The sequence below is a fragment of the Macrobrachium nipponense genome, chromosome 38 (genome assembly GCF_015104395.2).
Source record: "Macrobrachium nipponense isolate FS-2020 chromosome 38, ASM1510439v2, whole genome shotgun sequence".
Classification (NCBI taxonomy): domain Eukaryota; kingdom Metazoa; phylum Arthropoda; class Malacostraca; order Decapoda; family Palaemonidae; genus Macrobrachium; species Macrobrachium nipponense.
In genome coordinates, this window is record NC_061098.1 from 62320826 (window position 1) to 62334694 (window position 13869).

The window sequence follows — 13869 nt, forward strand, 5'->3', positions numbered from 1 at the left end:
TTTGTTCCTTAAATCACGCATAATCCATCTAGTTAGAAAAAAGTTGTCGTCAATATACTTTCCACAACTAATCCTATCCCTTCAGTGTTCCTTAAATCACTCAACATCCATCTATTTAGAAAAAGTTGTCGTCAATATACTTTCCATAACAAATCCTATCCCTTAAGTGTTCCTTAAATCACGCATAATCCATCTATTTAGAAAAAGTTGTCGTCAATATACTTTCCACAACTAATCCTATCCCTTCAGTGTTCCTTAAATCACTCAACATCCATCTATTTAGAAAAAGTTGTCGTCAATATACTTTCCATAACTAATCCTATCCCTTAAGTGTTCCTTAAATCACGCATAATCCATCTATTTAGAAAAAGTTGTCGTCAATATACTTTCCACAACTAATCCTATCCCATAAGTGTTCCTTAAATCACTGAACAATCATCTGTTAAGAAAAAGTTGCTTTGTCATGACTTTTGATGACAAGAACATTAACACATTCTTACTGGTTATTTTTGGTCTCTTCAGCATAATAAACTTTTAAAAGAATAGCAATGATGTCTCAGGTAATCACTGTAATGAGTTTTAGAAATAGCAGTCATTACATAAAAGAAATATTCTCTTCACCACAAGCAAACCATTCAGGAGTCTTTCTGAGAGAGAGAGAGAGAGAGAGAGAGAGAGAGAGAGAGAGAGAGAGAGAGAGAGAGAGAGAGAGAGAGAGAGAATGGAGGGATAAAAATTATAATATGAAAAAGAAAACCTGAAAATGAGAGAGACTGGACAGATATAGAATATATTATATATATATATATTATATATATATATATATATATATATATATATATATATATATATATATATATATATTCTATATCTGTCCAGTCTCTCTCATTTTCAGGTTTTCTTTTTCATATTATAATTTTTATCCATATATATATATATATATATATATATATATATATATATATATATATATATATATATATATATATATATATATATATATATATATATATATATATATTTATCAGGCATCCCCGGGTTACGACGGGGGTTCCGTTCTTAAGACGCGTCGTAACCCAAAAATCGTCGTATGCCGGAACGACGTCGGAAAAATGTCTTAGACTAATAAAAAGTTATAAAAACCTTACTTGTAATCCTTTGGTTACACTACATGTAGTTTCCTTAAGTTCTATGTACAACCTGGAGTTATATTTTCATCAGAAAATGCTGGTTCTTGAAGGTAAAAACCTTATTGTAATCCTTAGGTTACAGTTACACTACATGTATAGTTTCCTGAAGTTTTATGTACAACCTAGAGTTATATTTTCGTCAGAAAATGCTGGTTTTTGAAGGTAAAATCCTTACTGTAATCCTTTGGTTACACTACATGTATAGTTTCCTGAAGTTTGATGTACAACCTGGAGTTATATTTTCATCCAAAAATGGTGGTTCTGGAAGGTAAAAGTATACACAATTAGTACAAAATACTACACAAAGTCCTGAATGCAATATGTAAATTAGAGTATATCAAGAGTAAAAGAGTTAACGTATGTATAATTCCTTACTTTTAGTTTAAAGTTGTCGTGCTATGTAACCCTGGACAAAGTTTTATGTGGCCACATAGCCTACATCATTCAGGGGGTTCTGGGATTCTGGAATGTACAAATAATTATGTAAGTAAGTCCTCTATGCATAGTAAGTTACATACAGTATACCATACAGTGGTTTATAAGATATAACAAGTATAAAACTTAGTTAATGTATGTATAATTCCTTACTTTTAGTTTAAAGTTGTCGTGCTAGAAGCACCTTAAAAGGCAGACCCTTCGAAGACATATACCGTTCCACTGCTGGCACGAAATGGTCATTGAACCAATCTTCGAAGACCATCAAGGTAACCCAAGCCTTCTTGTTAGACTTCCAAATCACAGGGAGTTGACTCTTGAAAATGCCCTTGAAAGCCCTCGGATTCTCGGCCAAATACACCAGCAAGGGCTTAAGTTTCAAATCGCCACTTGCATTGGTCCCAAACAGCAAAGTCAGTCGCTCCTTACCAGCTTTATGGCCAGGTGCTGACTCCTCCTCCTTGGAAAGGTACGTACGGTTGGGCATTCCTTTCCAAAATAAGCCAGTCTCATCTACATTAAAAACTTGGTCAGCCGTGTAACCACCATCCTTAATTATTTCAGCCAAACCACTAGGAAAACTTTCTGCTGCTTCGCTATCAGCACTAGCAGCTTCACCTTGCAGCTTCACATTATGCAAATTTGTACGAGCCTTAAAACGGTTAAACCAACCTCTACTCGCGGAAAATTCACCACCAGCACTGCCTTCTCCAAATTTTTTCACTAGTGCCTCATGCAGCTCTCTAGCCTTCTCCTGGATCACACTTAAGCTCACCGGAACACGTCGCTGGTTCTGGTCCTCCAGCCAGATCATCAGCAACTTCTCCATTTCCACAATGCTCTGGCTACGTTGCTTCTCGTTGATCACCGTTGACTTCATCGGTGCAGCATCCTTAACGTGCTTGAGAATGCGTTCCTTATCCTTCACTATGGTTACCACCGTCGTCCTGCTCAGGCCCAAAGCACGACCTATCTCGGTGTTGGTCTCTCCCTTCTCAGACCGCTTAACGACGTCGTATTTTACCTCCATGGTGATGACCTTTCTCTTCTTGGATGAACTATCATCGGAGGAAGTACTCTGCCTTTTGGGAGCCATAGTAAAGGCACGAAAAATGCAAAAAATTCAGCAATGTAGCAAGACACAACCTAACGAAATGAAGGCAAGCACGCAATTGAAGTGGCGTTGTTTGGTATTGTTATGCTCCATAGCGTCCTCGACCCTGCTAGGTCGTTGTTCGGTCAATTTACCATACAGTTAATAGCGTAAATTAATTTTTGCGCCCTCCGCTCAGAAACTAGTTCTACGTATGAAGTATCGTTAAAAAGCATAAAAAACCGTCGTAACCTTGGAATTTGCGTTGTAATCTAACCAGAAACTTAGTTTTGTAATTATTACTGGAAACAAGCAATGATTTTTTCATTATTTGCGCTTTTGGATACTGTTATAAACTTTGCGCATCGTAAGCTAGTATTCATTCACTCGGAAACTAGTTCTGCATATGAGGCGTCACTAAGAAACATAGAAAAATACGACATAAAAAGTGTTGAAAATCATCATAACCTCAAATATTTTTTGTAATCTAACCAGAAACTTATTTTTATTAATATACTGTGCTAAACTATAAAGGATTTTTATCATAGTATGCATTTTTTTAAGCGTCGTTAACTTGGAGCATCGGAAGCGTCAGAGTCGCAACGTCAGAACAAACGTCGTAACCCAGGGCAGATTTTTCAATGAATATTTAAGAAAATGCGTCGTAACCTCGGAACGTCATAAGCCGGAGCCGTCGTAACCCGGGGACTGCCTGTATAGAGAGAGAGAGAGAGAGGAGAGAGGAGAGAGAAGAGAGAAGGAGCGCGAGAGAGAGAGAGAGAGAGAGAGAGTGCATGGACAGATAAAGAAAATTATCATATATATATATATATATATATATATATATATATATATATTTATATATATATATATATATATATTTTATATATGTCATATCACATTTCCGTGATTCATATACATATATCGAGCTACAATGTCCTTTAATATCTATTTCGCTCTACCTCGGAATTAATATATTTTCATATATGCTTAAACGAAGGGGAATTTTTTTTCTCGATAATAGACTTGCCTGGACCTGGGCGCGAACCCATGGAGCCTTTCAAATCCAGGAACGTCAGTGAAACTTTTACCTACTATAAATGTATATATACTACACACACACACACACACACATATATATATATTATATATATATAGTATATATTATATATATATATATATATATATAATATGTATGTATACATATATATATCATATATATATATATATATATATATATATATATATATATATATGCATATATGATATATATATATATATATATTTTGTGTGTGTGTGTGTGTGTTGTGTGTAGTATATATCACATTTATATCTACTAATATATATACTATATATATACATATATATATATATATCTATTCTAATTATATACATATATCCTATATATATATATATATATATATCTATATAGTATGTCATATATATATCATATATATATATGTATCTATATATATTATATATATATATATATATATTGTGTGTGTGTCTGTGTGTGTGTGTAGTATACTATACATATATATATATATATATATATATATATATATATATACATATATATATATATATATATATATATATATATATATATATATATATATATATATAATATATATATATATATATATATATATATATATATATATATATGATATTATATATATACATATATATATATATATATATATATATATATATATATATATATATATATTATATGTATGTATATATGAGAGAGATAAAGGGATATATAAAAGAATAGAGAGAGAGAGAGAGAGAGAGAGAGAGAAAGAAAAGTGCACAGTGAATGCCCAGAGATAAAAAGATATAACGAAGGAAAAAAACCACAGAGAGTAAGAGCCATTGTGTTAAGTAAAAAGAAATAAAAGAATTACAAGGACAGGTCAAGAAATGAGATAGACAGATAAAGAAGGAGACAAACAGATAGACAGAAATATTAATAATAATAGCTTCCAGAAAACTCATGAATCATTCAGTACTTATTTACAAGACTTACAATATCTCCCATTTGACAATCAGAAACGTCCTAACAATAGTGGGTATATCTTGTGTACGGTTCAGATTTGACTAGATAAACTCTTCACTAAACTAAATCAAACTTTTGACAAATGATGAAAGGGCTAGCAAAAAAAAAAAATAAAAAATAAAGCGAGCAATGGTTATTTACAGGACTTGAAATGTCCCAATTTGACTATCAGAATCGTCCCAACAATGGCGGGTAAATGTGAATGGTTCAGATTTAGGTCTATGAACTCTTCAGTCACACTAAAGCCTACTTTTGACATATTGATAGTATACAAATAAAATGAAAGCGAGCATTCGCAGACGCTTGTGCGTTGAAAAGTCCTTATCTTCCCACCATCTTCGGCCTTCGGTATAAGACTCACGAGCGTAAATAAAGAATAAGATGCTTCTGATAACCGTTATCTGCAAAACGGAATGAAGGCGAAGCTTGGCCGGAACTATCTAAGGAGGATGGAAGGGCGGGGGGTGTGGGGGAGGTCGTGGTAACGGGAAGGGTGAGAGATGGGAGTAATACTTTCCTGCTCCTTCTTCCCTTTCCTCTTCTTCTTCTCCTTCTTTCGTAGCGTAACAGTGAAAGGAACGACCGTCACACCTCGAGACACACTCTCTTAACCTCGCTGCCGGACGGTCGGTCATCTCGTTTTGAGGTCGCGCCGTCGAGTATTTTAGCAGCGGACGCCAGCTCTCTGTCGTCACTTTCGCTAACGCCGTGGTCTCGCTAACAAGACTCTCTCGAGACTCAGTTCGAATTCGTTATTTCAAAGCCCCAGACTCCGTTTCTGAGATGGCGCCCCTCACGCCGCACGCCACTGCTGCTGCTACTCTGGCGACAGCAACTCTGGCGCTCCTGATGGCATCGGCAGTCGTCGACTCGGCAGCCGTCCCCGATGTCCACAATTCTCGAAGCAGCAGCCTCTTAGGCTCGGCCTCGTCTCGCAGTGGCTATTACAAGAGACCCTACGACGGGTATGCCGACAGGCCCGCCGGAATATCCCACCCTGCGGGACCTCACGACGATCACTACCACCATCACGTCCACACAGTCGGTAGTAAACCAGGTCTCAGTTCCGGATCGGGGATCCTCCACGGGAATCTGGGTTTGGCAGCTGGAGGAGCAGGTCTGGGTGCCTACGGACTCGGCTTGGGAGGATACCCAGGACTTGGATTGGGTAGTCTCTATGGCTTAGGAGGAGGACACGGCCTTGGAGGTTACGGTTTGGCAGGATACGGCCTGCCAGGGTACGGACTTGGTCTCGGAGGCTACGGCGGTCTTGGCGGTCTCGGAGGCTACGGCGGTCTAGGGGGTCTAGGAGGCTACGGTGGTCTAGGGGGCGCCGGAGGCGCTGGATTAGGAGGTCTCTACGGAGGAGGACTAGGCCTAGGCGGGAATCTTGGCTTTGCTTACGGCTGGTAAGAAAAAGGAAGAAGGACGTTTTCTCCTCTCCGACGATGTTCATGAAGAAGAGACCACGGCCATCACAAGTCATCACCAGAAAAAGACAAGAAGACGTGTAAAATCTTACAGAAGACTTGAAACAAGAATAAGTTGACAGTGTAGACAAAATGAATGAATCACGAGCAATTCACCCAAATTCAAAGCACCACCCAAAATTCGACGCCTCTGAAGGGACGCAAACAATCCATCTTTCACCCTCAACTCGGCGCAAGATCTTGAGGCTTACGAGTTATCGCCTCCGAAGTCTAGAATGAGGGAGAGGGGGAGTGAGGGAGAAAGACACACCCTCCAACCACCTGGCTAAACCAAAACCACTGGGCAGGAAAAGGAGAAAACCTACGGGGGAAAACCTTACACATAATAAACATCTTTCCGCACTCTTGCATAATATTCTTACACGTTTTTGTGATTACTTCCGCCATATTAGGAGCCATCTTTCAACAGGGGACGGGGGTGGGGGTGGGGGTGGTTAACTCGCCCTTCCTGCTGAAAATAGCCTCATTTCGAAACGGTTAATATTCAATTTCACACGAGATTTGGAAAAGGAGAGAGGGGGTGGGGGGGGGGGGAGAGAAACAGAAGAAAAACTCAAACTGATAGGTTCCTAAAGCGTTTATAACAAGCCATTGAAAGCCCTAAAGACCTATTATTTGAAAGTGCAATACCAGTTGAAACGGCTCTAGCATGAAATGTATCTCAGGCTACTTATATCCTCTCTCTCTCTCTCTCTCTCTCTCTCTCTCTCTCTCTCTCTCTCTCTCTCTCTTAACGACATACCTACGCTTGCAAGTGATACGGGCATAATCTCCTCTTTTTTGAAACTTTCTTTTCTTGCATCTGGGGTTTGGGAACAGAATTGAATTCCGTAATATTCGAATTCTCCTGAATTCTCGAGAATTCAGTCCAGCCTGAAAATTAAATGAAGAAGAAGAAAATGGACAACAGAATGATTGGGGGAATTGTATGCCTGCAACTGTGTGAAAAAATCCAGGTAACAGACATTCGCATTAAGGTCATCCATTTCCTACAGGTTTATTTCGGAGAGGTCCTCCTCTCCAAAGTTGGCCCCTCTCCAAAAATATTTCAGGACCGGCCATCAGCGTTGCTTGTACCTTGCACCCAAGACTTAAATATAAACAATTAATAATTGCTCGCATAGATAAGCACACAGAATTACGACACTATTCACCCAAATGTACGAAAGACCTCACTTGTTTTCTTACGAATAGGAATCTGACACTCGCTGTTCACCTGCTTATACAAAATACCACAAAAACTCACCTGATTTCTGACCAATCAGACTCTGATCTTCTATTCACCTGAATCACCACATAATCACTGCACATGATTCAAGATTCACCAACAGATGAAAATCCAGAATGACATGCAATTCATCAGATTAAAAAGCACGTTTAATCATTGTGATTCACACAGATCAAAAAACAAAAAAAAACAAGACAAATGATTCACGTTTAAGAGATTCCTAAATTCACTACAAACGAAACAACTCGGTTTATTGAAAAGAAGTAAAGAATTTTTTCTTGAGACAACTCAGAATATACGAGACATTATGCTTTTTTTTCTAAATCCAAAATGGAGGTGCTTTTATTTCTTATCTGATTGTCTTTATGAATGCATTTCTGTATATTTATTATTTTTCAGTAGTCACATTCACTGTCTTACTGTGCTATAGAGGAGTCTTACTGACGATGTCTTCATCATTGTCCTCAGTTCCATGTTTTAAACTTTTAATTGTCTTTATGTATTCAATTATCTTGCCTTTAGTTCTTAATTATGCATTTTGTCTTTATGACTACCGAATCTCACCTACATTATCTTTAGCACTGTCTTATGTTCGTGTGTACACTTCTTATTGTCTTTGTGTTGATGACCTAATTGTCTTTGCTATTTCCTTATATTTCTTCTTTGCCTTTCTTTGGATGTTTTTGTTCTCACGACTACCTGATCTCAACTACACTGTCTTTGTCATTGTTAACTATTCATTTTTTTTATTTCCAATTGTCTTTATTGTGTAATCTCATTGTCTTTACTATATCATAAGTTTATTCACTGTCTCTATACTGTTATATGAAGCTATTATAATTTATTTATTGATAATGTATCTTGTATCTGGACAACAAACATGACAGTGGTTTTGTTAACACCTGCAATAAATGTGTAGCGTATTTACATGATAACTTTCATTTGCCTTTTCATAAATACATCGAGATAAAGAGGTATATGTGTATATCTGAATACAAACTTACTATGTGATATATCTTAATTTATTTGATATGTCTTATGTTTATCCTCGTAGGGTATTGACGTGAATAAACATTACCTCTGTAAATGAAGAGAAATAGTTGTTGTTGTTATTATTATTATTATTATTATTATTATTATTATTATTATTATTTTTTTCTACTCTATCACAGTCCTCCAATTCGACTGGGTGGTATTTATAGTGTGGGGTTCCGGGTTGCATCCTGCCTCCTTAGGAGTCCATCACTTTTCTTACTATGTGTGCCGTTTCTAGGATCACACTCTTCTGCATGAGTCCTGGAGCTACTTCAGCCTCTAGTTTTTCTAGATTCCTTTCCAGGGATCTTGGGATCGTGCTAGTGCTCCTATTGATTAGGGTACGATTTCCACTGGCATATCCCATATCCTTCTTATTTCTATTTTCAGATCTTGATACTTATCCATTTTTTCCCTCTCTTCTCTTCAACTCTGGTGTCCCATGGTATTGCGACATCAATGAGTGATACTTTCTTCTTGACTTTGTCAATCAACGTCACGTCTGGTCTGTTTGCATGTATCACCCTATCCGTTCTGATACCATAGTCCCAGAGGATCTTTGCCTGATCGTTTTCTATCACTCCCTCAGGTTGGTGCTCGTACCACTTATTACTGCAAGGTAGCTGATGTTTCTTGCACAGGCTCCAGTGGAGGGCTTTTGGCCACTGAATCATGCCTCTTTTTGTACTGGTTCTGTGCAAGTGCCGGGCATTCACTTGCTATGTGGTTTATGGTTTCGTTTTTCATATTTGCATTCCTACATATGGGAGAGATGTTATTCCGTCTATCGTTCTTTGGACATATCTGGTTCTTAGGGCCTGATCTTGTGCCGCTGTTATCATTCCTTCAGTTTCCTTCTTTAGCTCTCCCCTCTGTAGCCATTGCCAATTATCATCGCTGGCTAGTTCTTTAGTCTGTCTCATGTATTGTCCGTGCATTGGTTTTGTTGTGCCAGTCCTCTGGTTCTGTCTGTCTTTCTCCTGTCTCTGTATTTATTTTCTGGGTCTTCGTCTACTTTTATTAGTCCTTCTTCCATGCACTCTTTAGCCACTCGTCTTCACTGGTTTTCAGATATTGCCCCAGTGCTCTGTTCTCAATGTTGACGCAGTCCTCTATACTTAGTAGTCCTCTCCCTCCTTCCTTTCGTGTTATGTATAGTCTGTCCGTATTTGCTCTTGGGTGTAGTGCTTTGTGTATTGTCATATGTTATTATTATTATTATTATTATTATTATTATTATTATTATTATTATTATTATCCCTGCTAAAGAGAATGGCAGAATTAAGCGAGTTGATTTTATATATAGTTTTTTCTATTTTTCTTACAACCCGCTTCTCTGGCTCAGCGATGCCTTTGAGTAACTGGCCAATATTCATATTGGGAATTTTTGAAAATTATATAAATGCTGAAGATGATCTTTTATTTTATTAAAACAGGATTACCACCCCTGCTTGATCCTGTTTTAATAAAATAAAAGATCGCCTACCGCATTTTTATAATTTTTTCAGAAACAATTAACCCAATATGAATACTTGTCCAGTCACTCAGAAACATCGCTGAGCCAAAGAAGCGGATTGTGAGAAAAATAGAAAAACAATATATAGCATCAATAGAAAAACAATATATAACATCAAAAATCAGAAAAACAATATATAACATTCTCTTTAACAAAATTTACCTAAAAGAGGGTCTTTTACTAAAATACATTATTTATTATTTTATTATCATTATTATTCTTAACATCCAAAAACTTGACAATGGAATAATATATATATATATATATATATATATATATATATATACACATATATAATATGTATGTATATATACGTATATAAAAATATACATATATATATATGTGTGTGTGCGTCTTTGTTATTTAAGAGAAAATCAACACTGAAAATGGAAACATGCTAGAAGAGGAAGGAGAAGAAGAAGAAGAAGAAGAAGAAGAAGAGAGAGAGAGAGAGAGAGAGAGGAGATAGAGAGAGAGAGTTACATTGTTAAAATTCAGGGAAAACAGAAAAGTGAATTTTGCATCATTAACAACTTGAGACTCTCTTCTCTCTCTCTCTCTCTCTCTCTCTCTTCTCTCTCTCTCTCTCTCTCTCTTTATCTATATCTTAGGTCTTCTTCTAGAAAGCCACGAGGCAGGTATCAGTTAATGATAATAATAAAAAAGAAGAGAGAGAGAGAGAGAGAGAGAGAGAGAAAGTAACCGGAAATAGCCAGAAATAGAAAGTATCCCCCCATTGGACGGGTAGAAACAAAACTTCCATTGTCTAACTGCAAAAAAAAACAAAAAAGATCAAAGAGAAAAATTAAATGACACTATAAATGTACAGCAGATACGATCTTGAAATGAAGCGGTTACGTCATTTTTTAATGTGAACGGAATAATATATATACGAGCCTATATATATATACATATATATATATATATATATATATATATATATATAATATATATATATATGTATATAAATTTTTATCACATCATGTGATTCATATACATGCATTAAGCTACAAATGTCCTTTAATATCCAACTCGCTCTACCTCTGAATTAATATATTTTCATATATGTTGATCTGAAAGAGGAATTTTTTTTAGTTGATAATAATTTCGATCCTCTCGTTGGATTCCAACCACAGGCAGAGGAGAAAATCAGGACTTCAGTGACGTTACTGTGTGTGTCTGTGTCTGGTGGTAAATGTATATATATAAGGAATATGTATATATATATATATATATATATATATATATATATATATATATATATATATATATATATCCCTATGTTATATAAGTTGAGAGGGCATTGTGGCTATCAAAATTAAACACACACACACACACTTACGGAACTCTTGATCACTGAAATATTGTTACATGTATGTGAGGTTCAGACTCTCTCTCTCTCTCTCTCTCTCTCTCTCTCTCTCTCTCTCTCTCTCTCTCTCTCTCTCTATAGACCAAAGCAGAGAATTACGTACCTATAATATTGATGAGTCCCCCGCTATTCGCTGCCAGTAAGAGAGAGCTCTCTCTCTCTCTCTCTCTCTCTCTTCAGTCAGTAATCACAGAAGGCAGTACTCTTGACTTTAAATTAATAATAAAATAATAATAATAATAATAACTAATAATAATAATAATAATAATAATAATAATAATAATAATTAATAATAATATAAAAGCTGATACACCAATGCAGATGAAGGCTACATACTAAGAGACAATAATCTAGCAGAAAAATCTATGAATATTCCTTATTGACAGAATCACATCAAATAGCAAACAAGCCATGAAGAGTCTTGACCTCCTGACATTCCCAAATGACAAAGACCACCTCTAAGGCTCTGCTCAAGGTTTCTCAAAACCTCGAAAAGTCCATTAGGACACCATAGATGTCATAATTCTGGAGTCCTAATGACATTTCGAAGCTATAGAGAAACCTTGAGCGGAACCTTAGAAGTGGTCTTTATCATTTGGGTATGTTGAGGAGGTCAAGACTCTTCATGACTTGTGGGTTAATTTAATGTTTGTTTGTTTGTTTGTATGGTGCTTTTACGTTGCATGGAACCAATGGTTATTCAGCAACGGGACCAACGGCTTTACGTGATTTCCGAACCACGTCGAGAGTGGACTTCTATCACCAGAAATACACATCTCTTACTCCTCAATGGAAATGGCCGAGAATCGAACCCGCGACCACGAGGTGGAGGTATTTAATGTGATTCAGTCAATAATGAATATTATTAGATTTTTTCTTCCAGATTATTGTCTCTTAGTATACAACCTCCACCTGAATTTGTGTATCAACTTTGATATTATTATTATTATTATTATTATTTTTTATTAAAAATACTGGCAGAATTCACAGAATTGATTTTGTACAATATTCTTCAATTCTCTTATGATTTTGCCTTTCTGGCACGCTGGTATTATAAAGCAGCTGTCCAATGTTCATCGTGCTGTAGGTCGTCAACGGAAATTTCGGGCGGCTGGTGTTATAAACAAAAGCAAAACTGGTTATCAGGGACAGGCTGGGTCGTCAAACAGGTATACAGGTGGGTTTCGTTAGGTCGGGAACAGGCCGTAGTCGTCAGGGGTCTATCCGGTATTTCTGTTATTTCTTCTTTTCTGGTTTTCAAGGCGTCTACATGTTTCGGCCACCTCGTTTTGGACCATCTTCGGGACGGTATCGCTGAGTGCAATGGTCTGTGTCAGATGTATTCACGCTATTTATTGCATTCGGTTGGCTTGAAGAAAACAGGTACCTCACTTTTCATTGGGCAATACCTTTGACGTCACAAAGAGCGATGTCATCAGGGGGCCCGTTGCTGGTTGGCTGTCCTCTTCGTGGGCGAGCCTCATCCTTATTGGTGATGGTGGAGGTCCCTCGAAGGGCGTGCTACCAGGTCGTCCTCAGGGCGAGAGCTTGAGCTGCGATCACCCTCAGGGTTACTAGGGACGTCCTCAGGATGAGAGCTAATGCTTCTATCATCCTCAGGATCCCTCTGGTGCGATGGTCGTTGTGGGGCGGTGCTGCTGCCTCTCCTGACGGCGGTGGGGAGGAGGAAGGTCTCCTGTGATGTTCAAACAACTGGGGCTTCTCCCCCCTCCCGATGTTGCAGCGCTTCTAAGATTCGCAAACGACGTAGATCGGGTGCCATGGTCGATAACCTCGAAGTTACGACGATGTCGCTGCGTCGGATTCTTTTATTATGGGCAGTCCTTGCATGATTAAATACCGCTCCTCCTGCGCGTGACAGGAGATCCTCTTGGAGAGGCGCATTGACGTCATCCCGATGTAAGTCCGAGGCATCCTCGGATTGGGCACGTGTACCTGTAAATGACGTTCGTCCTCTCAAGGGATCCTGCAAACGGTGCGGGGTTATTTTTTCATAATAAGACTGCATGTTTTTTTACTTGTATAAAAATATGATCAAGTTGATCTGCTTGTTGTTGTCGGTCGGGGAAAGGAAACGTGATTCCTGATTATTTCGTAAGGGCTCGTCGTCTTCTTTATACCGCCGATGGAAGGTGAACATTGGACAGCTGCTTTATAATACCAGCGTGCCAGAAAGGAAAAATCATAAGGAGAATGAAAGAATATTGTACAAAATCAATTCTGTGAATTCTGCCAGTTATTTTAATAAAACTTGTTTGAAAGAAGGTCTGTTTCCAGCGTATACAAATATTATTATTATTATTAGTTATTATTATTATTATTATTATTAGTTATTATTATTATTTTATTGATTATTATTTATTATTATTATTATTTGATAAAATCAAGAGTACTGTCATCAACTATACTAATTGAAAAACTTAA

The 13869-nt window shown here is 37.2% G+C and overlaps 1 protein-coding gene across 1 annotated transcript; it reads right to left on the minus strand.

Moving 5' to 3' along the window:
* Positions 1–1383: 1383 nt before the first annotated feature.
* Positions 1384–2721, minus strand: LOC135209849 (putative CENPB DNA-binding domain-containing protein 1). The gene is made up of 2 exons (XM_064242611.1): positions 2298–2721; positions 1384–1451 (listed from the first exon to the last, which is right to left on the minus strand). Exons 1-2 carry the CDS (start codon positions 2719–2721, stop codon positions 1384–1386), a joined length of 492 nt encoding a protein of 163 aa, XP_064098681.1.
* Positions 2722–13869: the final 11148 nt, after the last annotated feature.